Source organism: Nanorana parkeri, unplaced genomic scaffold (assembly GCF_000935625.1).
Source record: "Nanorana parkeri isolate BGI_ZX_2015 unplaced genomic scaffold, ASM93562v1 scaffold34, whole genome shotgun sequence".
Classification (NCBI taxonomy): Eukaryota; Metazoa; Chordata; class Amphibia; order Anura; family Dicroglossidae; genus Nanorana; species Nanorana parkeri.
In genome coordinates, this window is record NW_017306302.1 from 3,164,589 (window position 1) to 3,185,131 (window position 20,543).

General features: G+C 40.3%; 1 protein-coding gene across 1 annotated transcript in view; it reads left to right on the plus strand.

Annotated features, from left to right (window-relative positions):
• Positions 1-20,543, plus strand: part of ADAMTS6 (ADAM metallopeptidase with thrombospondin type 1 motif 6) — a 231,591-nt gene that overhangs the window by 138,536 nt on the left and 72,512 nt on the right. Inside the window, exon 11 of the mRNA XM_018569151.1 lies at positions 6,105-6,212. Coding sequence (XP_018424653.1) covers positions 6,105-6,212 — 108 coding nt within the window. The remainder of the gene's footprint in view (positions 1-6,104; positions 6,213-20,543) is intronic.

Below are 20,543 nucleotides of genomic sequence, written 5' to 3' on the forward strand. Positions count from 1 at the left end.
AGAACTGGTTGGAAAATCTTCCACCTAATGGTGCTTGCAGCCAATCAGCAGAATACAAAGCAAACAGCGAGGGATTCATCCTGCAACACTCAGAGGAATCTGTTTTGGTTTGAACAAAAAAAAATAGAACAGTGTATGACCAGCTTTAGGTGCGGAATGCCTGCAGCAGCCAGGAAGCACTAAAAAAGTGGCAATTCAAGATATGGGACCCTGGAAAGATAAGTATAGATGGGCTTCTTTTACAGGGCTGGCCTTCTTTTAGTGGTGACAGAGGCATTTTTGTTCCCCCCAACACATTAAACTTCAGAAGAGTGTTACAGCTAAATGTTCCATGGTTCAGGTTCTATTACCGTAGTTTAATGTATTATTTATTATAGATATTTATATAGTGCCAACAATTTCAGCAGCACTTTACATGCACAGTCACACCAATCCCTGCTCTCAAGCAGCTTACAATCTAAGGTCCCTATCTCACATGCATACATACATGGAGCCAATTTAGACAGAAGCCAATTAACCTACCAGCATGTCCTTGGAGTTCATTTTAGTTTTGGATTATGTAGGGAAGGGTTAGAATTTAGCATTGCTGGGGAAATTGACCCTTTTTGTGTGTCCCGGTAACAAAGACAGAAAGTAATGGGAAATGCAAAATATTACAGTTGCCATTATAGCAAGAGGTAGGGGTAAATAATCCTCCACCTGTTACAGTGACAAATATCTAAGATGGGAATTCCCTTAAAAAACTGATAAGGCTTGTTACCCTTCTCCTACTCTATCGAAATAAGAACAAAACTGGCTTTACACTTTAATTTACCCACAAACAGTTTTCTCAGAACCATTATCCTTCTCCTAACATCAGTCATAACTGTAGCTCAAATCATTGGCCTAACCCTAAACAGAACAATGATATTATTTCAGATTAAACCTAACCATAGCCCAAAGTACTAGGTAAAATCCTAGGAAAGCCAGCAACACCACAACCGCTTTTTAGAGAAAAGATAGTGCTTATTGCATGTGTGCTTATTGAGATTTTCAGACATGTTTGAAAACATCTTTGAGTCATAGAATTAACTCCCAGTTATCACGTACAAAGTTGGTTGACTTATTTGTGAAATTATTGGCAATGTATTGTGGTGTTTAAGCAGCTATAGGTAAGGCTATAATAGGATAGAAATGTCAATAAAGTGTATCATTGTAAATGCTTCCTAAGCCTTCCCAGCACTTCTATTATTTATATAGACTTGCTGAGTCTCAGTATATAACCCACAATCTTTTTTTTTTTTTCAGAAGTGTGGAATTTGTTTGCAAGTCCATGCCAGTCAATCTTAAACCCATGAATCATTTCCTCATGTTGTGATGAGAGATTCTATAGCGATAATGTAATATTTAAAAGCCTTTTACATCCTGCTTGCTTACCCTGCTGTCAGCTCCCAAGCCTTCTTCTCTGGAAGTGAAATATAATTGCCAGCTATTTCTTTGTTGTCACTCTGTGCTGGTGACTGCTACTGTGAGCTTTCTAAGAATTGTACTTTGATTAATCCTCATACAGCCTTCAGTTCAGAATAGAACTGTTCTAATACATTCTGCAAATTGTACACTGAGGGCAAATTTGCTGCTTTCCTACTGGGTTTTCTTTTTCCTTCTTCTTCATCAACAGTGTTAAAATAAGCTGAACCTGATTGGTGTTTTTCCAATGTATATTTTACTATAGCTGTGTTCTCCAAAGATAATATGACCATATTTTTGGATTATTTGCATTACATTTATTTCCTTTCCTTGTATTTCCAGCAAGAGGTACTTGTTTTCTTGGTTTGTTAGGGATTCATCAGTGTTTTCTTGGGAAATAAAGCTGTTGTGGAATTCAGCTGCCTCCAGGTGAAGTCTGGTATTGCGGACTGACCACATAATGCAGCAGTCCTTTATGAAAGCCATTGCATTTTTTTTGGTCAGGCTCCTGTCTGCCAAAAAAGGGAAGCAACAGAGTTGCTATTAGAATGGGTCCCAGTCATATACATTTCCAATTTTCTTGGAAGCCTCATAAAACTGTTGATAGGTGCTCATAAATCAAGGACTCCTTTCCTTTAACAACACGAGATTTGGCCATCGTTTCTGTTTCTAAGTTTTTTTAGATGTTTTTTTTATGCTGCTGCTTGGAAATACTGCAGTGACTTCTGTTGTGTTGCTCGCTAGGTAATTTTGTGTCTTAAAAAATGGGCTGCACGGTTGACCTTAGCGGGCAGACTTTCCACAGTGGCTTTAGGCTGCTTTATTGATAACAGCTGTTAAAAGATGTCATTGATAGGATAATGAGAATACAGCCAGTTGTAGAACACCTTTCTGATAGAACAAAGGCTGCAGTTTAGCCGAGTATTTCCTCCAGGGCACATAAACTCTGGGTATTGTAATTATCTTGTCTCAGACTTTCTTTTTTTTTCATTTGTTTGTAATTGACCAATGTTACATTCAATTTACTGAGTGCTGCTTAATTTTTCCTGCTACTTTTCATGTAACTTTGGGATTTTAGTTTACGTTGCATCCCTTGGGTTTCTCTGTCCCATTTTCCAATATTTATTTATATTTTTATGTCTAAAAGTATAATTAGGTGGAATAGTTTGCATCATACGCCTTGTGTTATTCCTGCATAATTGCTGTCAGTCTTGTCAAGGAATTTTTTAAACACCTGGCAGACATTTTTTGTTCAAAGTTATTTCAGCCTCCTGCCTGGATGTTGAAAGAGTCATCACGTCAATCTCAGGAAACAATTTGATTTATACTGCATAATAATATATCTCATGTCTCCTGCCTGGTATTATTCTCACACTTTATTAAGCTGCATTGCAGCTAAACAAAACCTAAAGTAAACGTTGCTATACGATCGCATCTTTTCTACAGAGAATATAACAGGCAGGCCTGCTTAATGCACATGCTATATACATTTTTGTACAAATATCTATTGTGCAGTATTCAAATTAAATAGTATTAGAAATAAATAAATACCTAGTGATATTGCTAGTGACGGCCACTTCCGGCAGAAGGGTGACAACACTGCAGTGAATTCACTGCAGAATTGTCACCTTCAGCAGCTTCTCAGGGGCTGTGTCTTCATACATGCTGAGGAGGAGGGCAGGCAATCCAGCAGGATGCCCTGTGTATGGAAAAAATGGTGCAGGGCTCCTTCTTAGATCCTACCTCCCTGTTCCGACAGAGTAAGCCCTTAGTGACACCTGTGATGATTGGATGGCACAGGGGCAAAGAAGAAGATATCTTTATTTGTCAGAACAGGTAAAAAAAAAAAAGATTGACCTTTATTGGATAGAGAGCTACCAGGGCAAGAAAATTGGAAAAAGATATTTTGTACTGCTATATCTTGTACTGTTGGAAAATGGTAAGCCTAAAGGGTATCTAAACCCAAAACCAACAATGATCACATGTGCTTGCTGCATTAGTTTTCTTTTTGTAGGTTTTTTTACTTTATTTTCACCTGGTGATCCAGCCAGTAAGTCTGTTATTTTTCAACTTCCTTTAGCAGGCTGTCCTCTAAAGGAGGGTTGAGACAAACAATTTAACAGTCACAGGGGTGCTTACAATGGTCAACTTTTATTCATTTATGTAAATCCTTTATCCCAAAAGGAAACAAAAAAACTGTTGCTGTAACTGCATATAAAGTGTTAGCTGGAGTTCAGATTTAATTTGTTAGCCAAGTCCATTTAAATCTGTTAACAATGCCCTCCCCACAGGCTGACAATGCTGCTGTTCAAGGCTGGCTCCATTGCTCCTCCATGGAGTGGAGCCACCCTAAAGCTACCCATACACCTTGCGATCATCGGATGAAACTTTTCGTCCGATGATCAAACTGTCGTACGATTTTTGTATGGCGGCCCCATCATGCCCCGATTATCGCAAGGTTCAATCAGCAGTAATTAAAGAAAGCACCTAGACAAATTGCAGTAATCGACCGCACGTATTTTCGTTTGCGCACGAGCAGTGTAAAACGTACGAATTTTGACGTATGGAAACGCCACCAACCTTGTGAAAATCGTACAATTGACCGAAGTTTTGTAACTTGCTGGTTAGTCAAAAGTCGATCGATTGTACAGTATTTACGGTTGTACACTGCCCATCAACCTTATGAATATCGGACAAAAACGCGATCGCATACGAAAACCAGCCGATATTCATAATGTGTATGGGCAGCTTAAGACAGAAGGTGTGTATTGCTATCTGTGTACCTGCTGGGTAAATTTACCCTTTCTTTTTCCTGGTGACCAGTGTCCCTAACACAGTGTTGTGAAATCTAAAATTTCAGTTGTAACCATAAAGGGGATAGAGGGGAAATCTTCCAATGGTTCCAGTGACAATTGTTTAAAAGAGAAATATCGCCTCTTCTTCAAGAGATTTTCTCTTACTTCCTCTGTCATCGATAGGACAGGAAGGGAAGTTTGAAAATCTCCACAAAAAAAAACAAAACGACTCGGGTTTTAAACCTCCCATACTCCAAAACGATAGAAACATTTTAAAAAATCACAGTATATAAAGTGGTTTCTGTGACCTAGCCCCCCAAAAAAGCTAACGGTGCAGTATACAGAAAAATAATTGTTTCCGGAAGTAATTAATGTAATTTTAACTCTACACAAGATACAATGAACATTATCTATAATTTTATGAATTTTTATGCTTGCCCTTGATTAAGGTCTATGTTTAATGACATGCTTAAGCAATTAACCTAGCCTTAATTACTAGTGTTGGTATACAATATGGCTAACAACATAAATTACAGGTAGAGGGTGCCATAAAAATGCTGTGCTTAACTACATGAGTGTGATAATATGGCATTCCGGAAACTTTTTATGTCCCGTTGTAGCAAGCCTACTGTCATTAGACAACAATCACTACATTTATTGCATGCTTTAAAAATATCTCCTGACATTGCTCATACTGGACACACAATTTTTCTTGTACAGAAAGTAGTGAATACATATCCCATGCATAAACAGATGTTAAAATGTGTTTCACGCTAGAAAGTTTTGTTTTAGAGTGGGGACGGGTTACTACCTCTACCAGGTTTTCACTGCTGTCCAGGGCTCCATTAGGGCAATTTTATTACATTGATTCCAGGACAGGAACTGAGGGAAAATCTCCAACAGGGACATAATAAAAAACAGAGTAGAGTAGGGGAAGGTTAGAATCCCCATAGTTTTTTTTATTGCAGTCTGTATCCAAGATTTACTCTTCTTGTCTGCTGAAGCTTTGATTAAGGTCACACTTGGCATTAATCATAGTGCTGCAGTGTGGCTGGAATCCATAAGCATGGTTACTTTTATGCTCTGCATGTTATTTGAATAAGTTACACCTTAGTGTGTGCTGGCATTTTTGATGGCAAGCACAAATTTGTCAGAGTGTTGCCATTCACTGTTCTTTTCAGCAGTCCTAGATGAGTCAGCGTTAGTAGCTATTGTTGTGCTTATGTACCTTAGAGGCATAGGATGGGCATAGACTTTCATGCACAGTCGGGTGTATGCCTTCGGGCTCTCCTGTCCTGTGGCTTGACTAAATGTTCCCATTGACTTAAATGGAGAGGGATGGAGAAGAAGATTAGCTGTACTGGGAGTTGTTGCCAGCAATGGGGCAATAATGATCGGTAAATAATTTCTAACCCTCCTGATCAACTGTGGCTGGGTAGAAGGGTCCAAGGGATGTCATGACTGCATCGGGAGATCATAATGCATGGGCAACTTACAGTATACTATAGACATTGCATAAGAAATGTTTAATTTAAATAATACCATTTATTAGCTAAGGTAGGTTATTAAAGATCTAGACTTTCCAAACGTGTTACTTTCCTTCCTCCAGCATCATACACTTCCATTTCACCTGTTGTAGGACCAACAGTGCTGTGCTCTGATATTGCAGTACAATGTAGATTCATTCAAAGATTTCCAGCCTTGCTGTTTTAACATTATAGTGATGTAATGTGTTAATGCTGATATGTACATTGCAGATTCATGTAAAGTGTGAATTTTAATGCTCACTTTAAGTAATAGTGATTCACATAAGATTGAATGTATCTATAATTCTGACCAACTTGCTTCTGCCTTCTTTCCTAGGAAGTGTGTAGAGAGCTCTGGTGTCTGAGCAAAAGTAACAGATGTGTTACTAACAGCATTCCTGCTGCTGAAGGGACCCTCTGCCAGACTGGAACCATAGAGAAAGGGGCAAGTCCATGTTCTTTAATTTCCTCTTTACAGGATGAAAAAAAAAAAGTGAAAACATGAGGAATAATATTAACATAGAATTAGCATGTGTTACTTTCAAATCTACTATCCATATTTTCTGTAGTTAAACTTTGTATATGTTTTGATCTTACCTTCCATCCATTGATCTATCGATCCATTCATCCATCTATTCATCCATACATGAATGTCGGCAACTGCTTGCAGTCAGTTTTTACATTTATCCCAACATTCAGCCCAAATAATGAAGTCAGTCTTTGATTAGCCCTCTCATAATGGGTAGGAGATGCTCCATAAGGCAAGAAATTTGGAAGGTTCCTAAGTGTTCCTTTAAATTATTTTAATTACAGTCATGATGGAAGAAATCATGGATTTGTTTAAATTTGTACTAACCAGATGCAGATTCAATGTAAACTGTCTACCTAAAGGCAGGAAGATATTAGATGATCCTTACCTGACATAGTTACATAGTTAGTCAGGTTGAAAAAAAGACACAAGTCCATCGAGTTCAACCTAACAATATCAGAACAGTTGTGTGTTGGTAGTGACTTCTGTAGGTACTCTCACCAGATGAATGAAGCCTGCAGTGGGTATTCTATTGGTTGGTGCTGATGAAATCTGCAGAGCATTTCGATTTTTATAATTGTGCACTGCGAACCTGCTTACATCTGCCACTTTTTTCCTGATCCCATTATCAGCTTATGTACATAGTCAGCTTAAAGAATTACTCCACGGAAATGACAAGAGTACATAACCTCAGTATAATTTTAGAGAGATAAAAGAAATGTGTTTGAAGGTGTGCCCATGTCTGTTAAAAGTTGTAGCTGTAAAGCTTCTTTCCTTCCTCATGTTATAGCTGATAGGTCTGAACCAGGAAAAAACTAAACTCCTATGATGAATTCAAGTAGTTTGTGATCACAATCGCATGTTTTCCAGGGCTTTTAGCACCTGGACTTCAAATTAGTTGGCTTGTGTCGAACAGCCCAGCTTCTTTAATGGCTATGCAATGCAGGGTGCCTGGTTTGGGAACTCTGTATACCAAACCAGACTATTGTCGTAGCTGCCACTTAGCTGCTCTATGTTATTGCTGGTCCACCAGCCTGTGTAAATGAGCCTGCATACATTGTTTGAAGGCTTCATTAATAAATAGAACACATTTTGTTTTAAATCATGTAAAAAGTTTTCATACCTTTTGTTTGTTTTTGTAGTTTCACATTTAAAAAATCTTTAATGAAATGATTTTTAAAACAACTTTTGTACTGTTTTAATTTATTTTTATTTTCTTAAACAACGTTGCCATGCTTTTAGCCATTCTCTATTATTTTAACATAAAACAGGATACACTGCAGTATAACATTTAACTTTTGCAAGCTGAGATAAAGAGGACAATTTAGAATAATTATAACGGTTGATTGCAATGTCAGAAAAAACCTGGCTCTATTTTATCATGCTCACTACACCGGTTTAACCATACCTATTGAGCCATGCCCACGTATGATAAGCCACGCCCACTTTTACCCAAACTGCAACACCTCTACCTCTCCATTCAGTTTTTCTTGGGCCAAAAGGTGGTTACTGTAGTTAGTGAGATTAATTTAATAATTCAATGCATCCTCCGTTTAGCTGTTTAATTAAAGCAAGGTTCTTCTTTGCCTTGGGACAAATCAGTTTTATAAATGAATCTACGTAGTTGGTAAGTGATCTGTAATGAGACTTTACCAAACAACTAGTTGATGGTGGGATGTATTTTACAAATGGTTACTAGTGCTGTAAAACTGACCCATGAAATAGAGCTGCAGACTGGATTTGTATCAGACAATGGCCACTGTCATCTGGTCTTAGCATTGACTCCTGCTATATTAGTCAGGCTATTTTCAACAAAGATTATACTGCACTTTGATTTGCAAGCTGATGTTTGAATAAAGAGAATGAAAGCTTTTAGGCAGCTGTCACACTTTATTAATCCTTGCTGACGGCTTCATTCAGAAACCCTGACCTGCTGTCACTTAAGAGTGGCTTTTCCATGCCGACTTGAGATACTGTTTGTTAGCATGACTTACCGAATTGATTGTTCATTAAAGGGACATGGTCAACAAAATAAAATGGGGGGAATTTATCAAAACTGGTGCAGACAAAATCTGGAGCAGCTGTGCATGGCAACCAATCAGCTTCTCTCTTCAGTTTGTTCAGTTAAGATTTGAAAATGAAAGAGAGAAGCTAATTGGTTGCCATGCACAGCTGCTCCAGATTTTGTAATGAATCCTTGATTTGATAAATTACCTTTCAATGTGTTTAAAATTAAACACTTGAGTAAACCTTTCCTGTAAAAAAAAACGGTGACTGCCAGTTGCCTGACTGTTATGCTGACCCAATGGCTTCATCATTTTTGAATCGCTGATCCAGACCAATTGTGCAAAGAAGGAAAATCAAAGTGAAGTCAGAAGTCTTTCTCTGCATACTTGTTCTAGGTTAGTGTTTTGGGTAGGGCTGCAACAACTAATCGACATAATCGATTATAATCGATTATTGGAAAAGTTGTCAACTTTTTCAATAATCGATTAATAGGTACCGAAACAAGAGCGTTAATCTAATAGGCAACTTGCATTTTCACAATGGCAGCCAGCATGTTTCTCTTGCTAAAGGTAATAAAGAGACCCTGTCACCCTGAACTGTTAATCATATCAACATATGATAATCATAAGTCAGTATGTTGAGGAGGAACTACAGGAAATGCCTCCGGTACCCATAGCCACGAGACAATGGCCTGATCCACCCATTTTTTGCACAGAATATATTTGTTTATGAGTGGTTGAACAGATTAGAAAATCCCGAGTGCTACTTTTCCCCTCTAATTGGCTTCCTTCCAACCCCTTCTCCTTTCGCTTAAACTTTAAGCTCAGCAATGCTGAATTTAGAGGTTTATGGAGCACTTTGCAATACTCTGTGGATTTCAGTGACAGATTGGGAAACAATGTAATGGTTATAGAGCCAGGCTGACTATCACTAGCCAGCCACTCTCATGAGGTATTTTCAGTTGGACAGGTTAGAATACTTGTGCTGATGATTATCACTGATGGCTTTTAATTCTGGTAACATCTGCTTGTGCCACTCTCCTGCAATATAGAGAGGGGGCTACAAAACAGTAAGATTGCACAGCCCTAAACATAAATTCTTCTATAGAAGCTCTTGTTCTGTGCAATGCTCTTCCTGGGGAAAGAGAGATACATTTCAGGTCTCTCTGTGCAGTTGTACAGCATCAGACCATGGTATCTCAGAGCTAATGGAATAATGTAAACTTTGTCCTCACAGAAGACTGCAAAGCAAGGCCAGGAACCAATATGTGTCCTGCGAAACTCCCTAGCTCTGTGATGTCATTTATCTGCTAAATTGCCAATATGCAATGAACATCCACTTACCGCAGATCTCCACTATCCAGGTCTGAGCCTGTTTACCTACTCATCACTTTAAATACGTCTTGTGTTTTTGCTTTTATATCCCCGATTGCTGACCTTTACGTATGTTGTATGCAAATATACATTGTCAGTATGCTCAGCACTGATGTTTTAGTTTTGGGTACATGCAGGTTTCATAACTGACTAGTTTCTCATGGAGGGACTCCAGTCTCATGCAGGTGCCAAGTCCGGGCACTTTAGATGTCCATTTATTTGCAACCATTGTAAATTGATCTGATTTTCTGTGTTAGAATTTTCATTTATTAGGCTCAATTCATGATGTTTTAACACAGGGATACGAATCTGTAATGTAATTATAAAAAATTATTGGACTCATTCAAACATAATTGCCACATGTATAAAATGGATTCTCGTCCTAGTGTGTTAGCTTTGTGAATTGATCATACTGTGTGTTATGCAGAACACATGGTCAAAATTGAGATTCCAGGGTGATGTTACCAGAGACAGTAACTTTACTGGAGAGACTTTGGGGTTGATTTTCGAAAGACAAAGAGGCTGGTTACTTTGTAAGGGAATCTTACCTTAGGTAAGTGAACAGGGTAAAGCTCTGCTTGACTTCCATCATGCAATCATGTGCAGGCAGAAATACTGTTTTTTTTCTATTTTCCTTGCACATGATTGGGTATTCTTTGCAAAGTGAATTTTTGCCACATTCAATAAGCTATGGGAAAATTCCCTTGCAAAATTAACACCCAATTTGCCTTAAGAGAATCAACCCCACTGCCTTTAAAGTACTCCAAACCTATAATCAATGGACAATGAAGCTTACTGTTTTAAATTAAATTTACGGAAGACTGTCTGACTTAGAGAAGAATGTCTCTGCAACATTATCTAGCACGTTAGTGCTGCCATAGTAACATGTAGACCACATGGAGGGGCGCAGAACTAAAAACTTAAGTTGTCTTCAAAGTGACACTGTCACTTTAAAAAAAAAGGTGCTGACAGGTATAAAATGAAGGCACTTTTAGTTTTGGTGTCCCTATTCTCCAACGCTTCCTGGAAGTTTACCTGCTTCCTACCACCCCCAAACATTTCTATTGGCTCATTGCTGTGATGAGCGGCCTACCAGCTAATGCATGGGAGGTGGAAGGGGGCAGGCAAACTATGACACTACCTGGTAGAGCCACAGTTTATTTAATTAGAACAGCATGGCATTTAGACAGATTAGGAAGGGGGGCTGTGAATACTGCTGGAGGTTTGTGCAGGCACCCTTTAGGTACCCGCATGTCATACCAGTCAGTGTTTTTTTTAGTTTTCTATAAGAAAACCCCTTGACAAAATACACTATTGTAAGAACAAGCAATACCATATAATCTTCTTTCCTCTCCTTATTCGTAGCATAATCTTTACCACTTTATTATCAGGATGCTTTTAATTACGGATGCACCGATACCCGTTTTTTGGTATAGATACTTTGCTTTCGGTACTCACCGATACAGATACTTCCTCTGGCATGGATCTGGCTTCCCGGGCAATCAGGAAGCCGGGCGTTGGGTAATGACATGCTGCCCGGCTTCCTGATTGCCCGGGAAGCCAACTCCATGTTGTTTGGCCGGCTTGATTGTGATTGGGCGGGAAACCGGCTTCCCAGCCGATCAACAAGGAGCCGACTGTTCGGCTGGGGTTAAAATGCCCCCCTTAGGGGCCTGAATGTGCAGTAGGATCTATAGATTGTCTGGCACAGCATTTTAACTCCCCCACTCAGAATAAGCAGATGTAACATCAGACAAGTCAGCGAATTGGTATGCAGAAAGTCTCTGGTCTTGGTGACTGGGCTTGGGTACTGGGCTTGGTGATGGAGTAATTATCAATATTATGTCTGAAATCACACAAAGCTTTTGCAGAGTTCTTCAAGGCAGGTAGCTGGCACGCTGGGACCTGTTGTCCCTCTTGTGAATGTTCAGTGATATCTCACCATCCAATCACAGCGCTGACCCCTCAGTACACGCTCCCCTCTCACTCACCTCCAGTGTAGCCAGCGTGTTCACTTCCAGCTGCTGGTCCCGTCATAGGAGGAGGTGGAAGTGACGTCTGGGGGTGGCTCATCAGCTGTTCGGCTTCCCGGCCAATCAGCATGAAGCCGTCTTCACGGCCAATCAGGAAGCTGGGAGGCGGGTCATTACTCGCCGTCCAGCTTCCTGATGGCACAGGATGCTGGCTCCATGTTTCCCTACGGCACTGCTGGTCAGAGGAAATCTCCCTCTGACCGGAAGTTCCGGTATCGGGGGAAGGCAACGAAGCATTTGGGCAAGTACTCACCCAAATACTTGGTATCGGCACCTAAACAGATACTAGTATCGGTATCCGTGCATCCCTACTTTTAATAATGCATAGACCCCCAACAAAACACATAATATAACATAATACTTCAAGGGTGTAGCATTACTCTACACAAAATATGAAGTATGATTTAGTACATTAGGTCTTTTTATTTTGATCTATTTTAAATGTAGTAATCCTTTAATGTGTCATCCACTGAGTGTGTTGTATTTTACGGGGATTTATAAATCGTTATTTCTTCATCCATAAATTACACAGTAGTATAAATATAATGTAGACCATGACAGAGAACTCTACTTTACTCACCAGCAAACATTCTATAAATCACAAGGAGATGAAACACAACTCTCAAACAAGCTTTGCTTTCAGTTGGTGACTACGGGTCATATATAGTTTAGTTTCACTGAGTGGCGCTGGCAAATTGGGAGCAGTTTAATCTGGGTTTGTGTTTGTCATTGGCAGCTTATGTGCTGAATTGGGTGATGAAATGTATTTAAGTTCATGTGCCTAAAAATAAGAAGTGTAGTTTGCAAAGTACTGCCTACCGCATGTCACAAAAGCCTTTTAAGAAGTATGTAAAACATACTTACGTATATGTTTGTACAGGGATTTGTAGCCAGTTCTGGTGAATAATGTCCTTTACAGCTATCTGTTTCAGTTAAGTGCTCATACTATTTTTATTTAATAAATGGGGCAATAAATAGTAATCTGTAGAAAGGTGGAGTTATTGCACATAGCTACCCCCTCTTTTTTCCATTTTTCATTCAATAGGAAAATGAAACAGGGATACTGATTGGTTGCTATAGGTTGCTGCCCAAAGAGATTCTCTACTGTGGAAGCTGTCCCCCCCCAAAAAAGCCAAGCAGTTTGCAAAGGACTAGACACCAGCATTGCCTATAGCCTATTGCTGACTAGCCATGCATTGTTTGCCATGATGTCCCTGTGTAGAGGCTTCCAATTAGGTAGAGACAGGGTTTTGCTTACTTATGTCAGAGCTGCCCCCCTGATGATTACTGATCTGATAACTGGTGGGGTAATAACCTTGAAGCACCTAGAGAGCTGCAGAAAGCACAGATCCCCAGAATGAATGACGTAGAAGAGAGATGCATGCACTGCAAGTCCTTGGGTACATTTTTCTCTCTAGTGAGGAAAACCATGAGCAGAACAAGATTAAAATCCCCAAGTCTAATTTGAGATTGCGTGAGCAGTCACAAGCACAGGAAGTGCACTGCTATTTTTCAGGATACATTTAAGACAAAAGGTGAACTGCTAAGACACAATTAACATTAACATATTCCCTATTCCTCACTTCACTAATTTCTCGAAGAAACGTAAACTTCGCTAAACGACTTTGTTACTCTGTGATCTTAATAACAATGCTTCCTTTTTCCCCAAAGGATGCAATCTGCTTCTGGAATTATTGGCTATCTTCTCTCCCTTCCCATCTCTTCTAAATCAAATTGTAATCTTGTAATTTTGATATGACCTAAATAGTCTACAGTACTTTGCTTTTGGGACTCTGATGGCTTACAATGTATCAGGGCCATTTTAAAACATAGGTTGGTGCAGCACCAAAATCTTATGGGTTACAGCACAGATCCAACACAAGAGCAAGGAAACTTACCTAATGTCCTATTGCTTTAGTTCACACCAATGCACTGCAGTGTTTTGTAACAGCGCATTGCAGCACATTTAAAAATGCACACATGCACTGTGTACGTGAAAGTTCACTAACCCACAGTGACACCAGACTGCCTCTGTCATTATTTTTGTCCCAAACATTATAGCCGAGATGTGTGTTGGCTTATCTGCTAGCCTGTCGCCTTCATTATAACTTCATATGCAGAGATTCTAGTCTCCATTTTCTTCATGATCCTAATAGAGATAATTTTAGGAAGACCAGGAGATTCTATCAAAAGACAGCATGTGTGAGATAAGTGTGAGTAACATTGGATCCAAAAGAGGATGACTCTTTTAGGACTTAGATTTTCTGGAATGGGGAGGAATAAAAACTGAAATTCATCTGTAGTTAGTTGAAATGTCTCCAGGTCTTTCTCTATTTGGTGAATCTGTGCCATTTATTTTACAGCTATACTTACTTTGTTCTCGGTTTTATGAATGGTGGCTTTTCTCTTTCTGAAATCCCATTGCTGCCTCATCTGGGAATCTGGCCATAGTCCCACTGACCGGCTCTCACCCTCTGTCTCCTCTTGTCTTCTTAGCATTTCTTCGCAGGCTGACGTAATTTCACTCGCATATACATAACCGATTGCATGAGGGTTGAGCTACTGTATTTGACCTGGAGAAACCATCCAGATTCTCTGTAGCAATCTAATGGCTGTTAGAGGCATCTTTTTTTTTTTATTGTGGATTGGGGTTACCCTATGGGTTCAATTGTTGGTAAGACATGAAAAGTGCTCTCTCTCTCATTTTATCATTCATTATGCAACCACAAAAAACTCTCAGAACACCCAAGCGGCTGTTATTCATTTGGCAGTGAGCTGAATGACAAAGAGTCTTTCATGCAACCAGCAGTGAACAAGATGAATCCAAGACTGTGGGGCTGAATGTTTAACTACATCTCTATCTTGTCTGGGAGTATTTCAGCAAGTGGTGGGATTCTTCCTATGTGGTTGACTTATAAACTCTGCCAAATTCTGTGGTATTTTTTTTTAACCCCAAAATGTTGTATGGTAGCCTAGTAAACATATTGAGTTATGTAAACTATGTCTAGAAAGGTAAAAATGTATCTGTGCCCATCAACACACGAATCAGTTGTTGCTCTATGCTGACTGCATGGGAATACACCTCTGATCCACCGACAGTCTTGTTTTATGAATGATAATGTGCTTGAATGGACTTTTTTGTCTGGTTGTCCAGTAAATGAAACTGCAGCTTAGACTTTATTACAGATTCCTACTAAGATGTGGATCATACTAATACTTTTTGCATGAACTGCTGGAAATGCTCAGATTGAAATCTTACTCTGAGCTTGTCCGTCAGTGTCACAAACCACATGTATCTATTTCTTTCACTGATGACTCAGTTGTCTGGCAGGAGCAGGGGGGAGGAGACATGTCCAGGGAATTTTGCTGAGAGATTGCTTCTAAACGGGAGATTAACACTTTTTTAAAGTTGGTATTTGCTTGGTGGAAATTTAGCACTGAGCTGTTCAGAAACTTTCTGAATAAATGTTGTGATTTATTCATACACCAGTTTCTTTTTAAAGCCTGTTTTTTGTTGTCATATACTTAGCAATAGACTTCCAAGTTAATTTACTTAAACGCAAATAAAAATAACAGCCTACAAAATATAATATATGTTTTCATCGAATCTTTGATGTGATCATCTAAATGCAGGGCTTGATAGATGTAAGAGGACAGTTTGTGTGTCCAATGATTTAGAGAAGTTGGCTAAATTTGTAAACTTTTTTTGTGGAAGCATGGCCTGCTGGTTCCCAGACTGACCTGAATGCTTCTTGATTTCACTAATAATTTGACAATCATTAAAGCGACAGTAGACTAAGTAATTAAATCTTAAAAATGCATTCAACTAACTATTAACAAAAATGTATCTTATTCGTGTATCACTCGGCTTTAGATCCTCAAATAATCTCTGAATTGGTGCTGACACTGTCCTTCCTTCTGGAGGGTGGCTACTTTTGTTCCCCATGGTCCCTGTGTGTGTTGTAAAGTAGCCACCGCTCCAAGCTCACTCCTGTGATGAACAACATTCTTATGTTTAGTTTACTTATTTGTAATGAGATTGTAGTCCATCACGGGAGTGAGCTTGGAGTGGTGGCTACTTTAAAACACACACAGGGACCATGTGGATCAAAAGTAGCCACTGCAAGTGAAAGGAAGAACAGTGTCGCCACAAATTCAGAGATGATTTGAGGATCTACAGCCGAGTGATACACAAATGAGGTACAGTTTTGTTAATAGTTAGGGTACAAAATTGCATTTTTAAGATTTCGCTCCTGAGTTTAGTGCCGCTTTAATTTAAAGGTTGCATACAACTGTCGGAGATGAGTGTAGCGCTCACCCCCGAAGGAGCCGCTGAATATTGAAATAGGTTCTCCTACCTGTTGGTTCCAGCTACCGGTCCCCTTTGATCAGCAACAGCACACCGACACTCACGGACAGAACGGCTCGAGTCTTAGGGTCTTTTTAGGGTATTTATTTGCAACATCAATAGGAGAGAGAGGGTTTAGGATCTGTAGGATGCCATTGGAATCTTCTGAGGACAGCTTTCTCCCCTAGCAACCGCTAAGGCCGAAATCACTGCGATCTGGTCCCAGAGACCAATAGTAGTAGTAGTAGTAGTACTGTGAACAGATACCTGGAATAGGGTGAGGGCTCTCCCTTGTGGGACCCAGACGGACGCTCGCACCAGCTCCTCTGCGGTACCCCTCAACAAACGGACTCCTCCTCTGACCCAGCTTCCATCAGGTATTTTCCTCTTTAGGATCTGGAACTTCTGTGCCCTCAGCATCTGCAACTGCCAAGGAGCACTCCAGTTAAATGAGAGTATCTTCTTAGAACAAGGCACCCAACACCTGCCACGTGTATGGGCCCAGTGAAGTATCAGTGTATCCTTAGGCCTCCAGGCCCCTCAGCACCTGCCATGTGCTGAGGCCCAGGCCATTTGCTCTGCATCACACACAGTCCTCCTAGGGCAAGGCCCCTAGGGGAAAGAGAGCTCTCCACAATGTCCCCAGACCTTTTATCACCTGCCCTCAACCATGCCTCTGAGTCATCCTACTCAGGGATTGGCTAGGGCCAGGTGCATAGTCATAACCTGAGGGTGGATCCTCCCTCACTGTATACCAAGGCTCCCTTTTCCTCAGCAACAGGAGGAGCAATCGATCCAGCAGACTCAGGGACACCTATAGAATGCAGAGCTCTGTATAATCAGTATCTAGACTGGTTACAGTCCAGGTATCTCTAAATTGAATAGCGACATTTTAGAGGGCGCTACATGAGCTTTAGCAGTTTGCTATGACTGTGGGCCAAATGGAAGCAAATCGTTCTATTCTGCCCAAGTGCTAATGGTCTGACTAACTTTCTCAGAGAACTGGCTAATGGATTATTAAGCTGAACATTAGGTCTTTGAAGTCTGCAACAGATTTTCTGACTCTAGGTTACAGTAACATTTTGCCATATTTATAGCATGGTGAACGTTACTCATCTTCCACAATCAGATGGTGTTTTCAGATGTCAGACAAATTCTTTTGTAGATGATTCTCTATTGACAACTCAGTTGTGTCAGTTGGCCAACTTCACTTTGGCTGCACACTGATCACACTGGGAATTAGGATTTTAACTGTTTGCATGTGTATAGGGTGGAATTTGCCTGCTGAACCTGCCATTTAAAAGTTATGTGCCAGGTTTTAACCATTTCTTTTTAACATATGTACCCTTGTAAGTCAAAGTCAGGGTAATGGTTTGCATTTTTGGGGGGCTGGAGGGACCTAGTGCTGCCTTATTGTATACTACAACTAGTTGGTGTCAGCTGATTGACTAGGTGTCAGCTGATTTTTCTGCATAACCTCACAAATCACCTCCGGTGTCATCATTGTAAGCCATGTTAGGTTGTAGCAGCATGTATATTGCTGATGAAGCAGAACAATGCATCACCACACCTGACCCTGCATATAACGCTTGTGTGCTTAGTTGGCACAACACTTGGCCAGCTCTGTTATTCTTTCTAAAAAGGAGGTTTGTGTAAACAAAACATTGATTGATTGTGACAATTCCAATTAGAGATTGTCAACACCTAAGGGGTTAGTTTAAAAAAATGAGAAGGACAAAAGGTGTAAAGAGACGCATCCGCATGAGGCTGTCAAAGTAATCTATTTGTGTGAGGACAAGTGATTAAATAGTGCAGTTTGGCATCACGTGGAATTGTGGGATTTCAAAGAACTACAATGTAGCCTGTTGTGGTGTTTTTAGCATATGGTATATTAGCACAGAGCTTATTGGTGAATGTTATTCTTGCAAATCTCTGTCTCCTTTATGGAAGAGGGCTTATAATAGACAGTGCTGTATAATGCTAACGGTTCTGTTATATCTGTGGACTTCTATCAGAACACAGATGGCACCAGACATAGGAATGTGAGCTTCAAGTATATCTAATCCAACAAAATGTACACAAACATATTGCAGCTTACCAGTCCTGCGATGCTGTGGCTGCATTAGGTTTTTCTTCAATTTAGATTTTCTGGAAGTACAGTAAAATTCCATTTGATCCTGGCAAAAATCCAGTATCCTTGTAACTTCCTGCTCTCTGTACCTAAAGTGGAAGTAAACTAAAACATAAATAAATAACTGCCGACTGTTAGGCTTTCTTTGGCAAAGGGGACTGTGCAAGTCTCTTCTGCCATAAAAGCATCTTTCTCCCTACCAACAGTTTTTTTCTCTACACTGAGCCACACATGCACATGAAGTAACTCTGTCAGGGATACCGTGCACGGGTGTCCCCACACTGCGTACAGGCATCTCTACGGGAGGATCAAATGTGTGACCACACTAGACAAGGTTTATGAGCACACAGTTTATTAAACACGCCAAAATCATAAAAACATAAAAAACCCCACCAACACCCACAAGTATTAACCAATAACCAACTAAAAGCAAACAATGAAACTACATACAAAAGGGTCAGTGAAACCTGGGGAGCACGGCAACACAAGGGGAGCCACGGGGCAAAGGTCAGGGGACTAGGGGGCATCAGGACTCAGGACGTGGCAACAATACTGAGCCAAAGTCCAGACTGCAGGGAGGGATTAAATACCCTCCCAGGTAGCACAAGGTGCTGAATAATCGCTGACAGCTGGGAGACACCAGCAGGTGAGCACTGGACTTGCAGGTTCCAGCACCACCCAGTGGTGGTCTGATACCTGACAGCTCCTGGCTGCCTGGAAACACCTGCAGGTAAACGCAGGAACTGCAGGACCTGGTTCCAGCGCCACCTGTAGGTTCTATGGTCCCTGAGAAACTCCCATCCACATGTGCGGGAGTTACGTCTTCAGGGCCCGACCACTCAAGTGGCCAAAGACTCAAAACACAGAAGAAGACAAGGTCGAAGATTGAAGTGAGGGAGAAGCAAAGCGCTGGAGATTGAGCCTGACATAGTGTGCCAATATGTCGTGCATTCTAGCACATTATGGGTAAAAGCTCCAGGGGGGGCATTTTTTGTTGTTTGCTTTGGTAAAACTCACTTTACTCACGCTTTAAATCTCTAACAATGTTACAAAAAGACACTACTTTCTATATAATAAAGATGAGATGGGGGAGGGTCTGTAGTCTTAGAACACTTCCTGTCCTAGAGTGATAACGCTGTGTCTCTGTAGATACAGTTCAGTAAGTTGAGTAAGTGCTGTCACCCTTGGACAGGAAATGTCTCATTGACAAGATCACCATTAAATATAAAGGAAAAAAGCCTAAATAAAAGATAATGAATTCAACCACCACATCTAAGGACTGGTAACATGTTCATTTTTGTGTTTATATATGTTTAAGTTCCCCTAACTGCCTTCACTAAGCAAACTCTATCAGGGTTGTGGTGCAGTAGTTTTTTTCACACCACCAAGTCTATTCTTTCCCCTTCACTGATGCTCAGGCACACCTCCTGTATGTACATCTCATTATGAGAGTTTACCTAGTTCTAAATATGGTACCTAGTACCTAGTTCTTAATTTTGGTGTTTTACATATAAACCAGGGTAGTTACACTCTTAAAACCATTTCCCAGATGAGGATCCATTCACTCCTGAGCCATAATCTTTTGCGTGGTGTGAAGGAACATTTTCTCCTTGTTTTCTATCCTTACTCAGGGCAAAGGGGAGATCCAATATGAGATACATAGATTGCTGGATTCACCATGCAGAGGTTATGTAGCATAATTGCCTAATTGCCAACCATGGGGAAAAGGTGTGTTGCCCAAAGGCAGCACTGTTACTTGGGCACTGAGGACATTTCAGCACCAACCGCATTTTATTTGGAGAGGGTGCCCATTTTCTGGAGGCCCAGTGCCCAATATTATGTGGGCTGTTGTCATGGCAGGTGACCTCTGTTTGTCTGGGGGATACCAGCTTAAATACCTGATATGCCACCTTAGTAGGGGAAGGAGGATATTTTTTGTACAGGTGAAATACAGTATAAATGTAACCCTCCCAGTATGGATCCTATAAAAATACAGGATCAGGACCACGGAGAGCTCAGACAATACCAATGTGTATAATTCATTTCAAGACAGTTTTTGCTTTAAATTATTCTTAATTTTGCCAAAATGTGCAAGAGAATGTCAAATTATCTAACAATTATAACAAAGCTGTAAGGATAGGAGCTGCCATTGCTGGCTTTTTTTCAGGGTACAATCTGCACTTTTTAGGGAATCATAAAGTTTGAACAAGTAGAATTTTTAGGATAGATGCTTGGTCCAAGGCAGCAACTTATTAGGTTGCAAGGTCAGGATCAAGATGACAGCCTATGAACATTCACCTTAGAAACATGTCAGCAATTGAAGCTCTATCATCACAGGTTTACTTTAAGATGCAA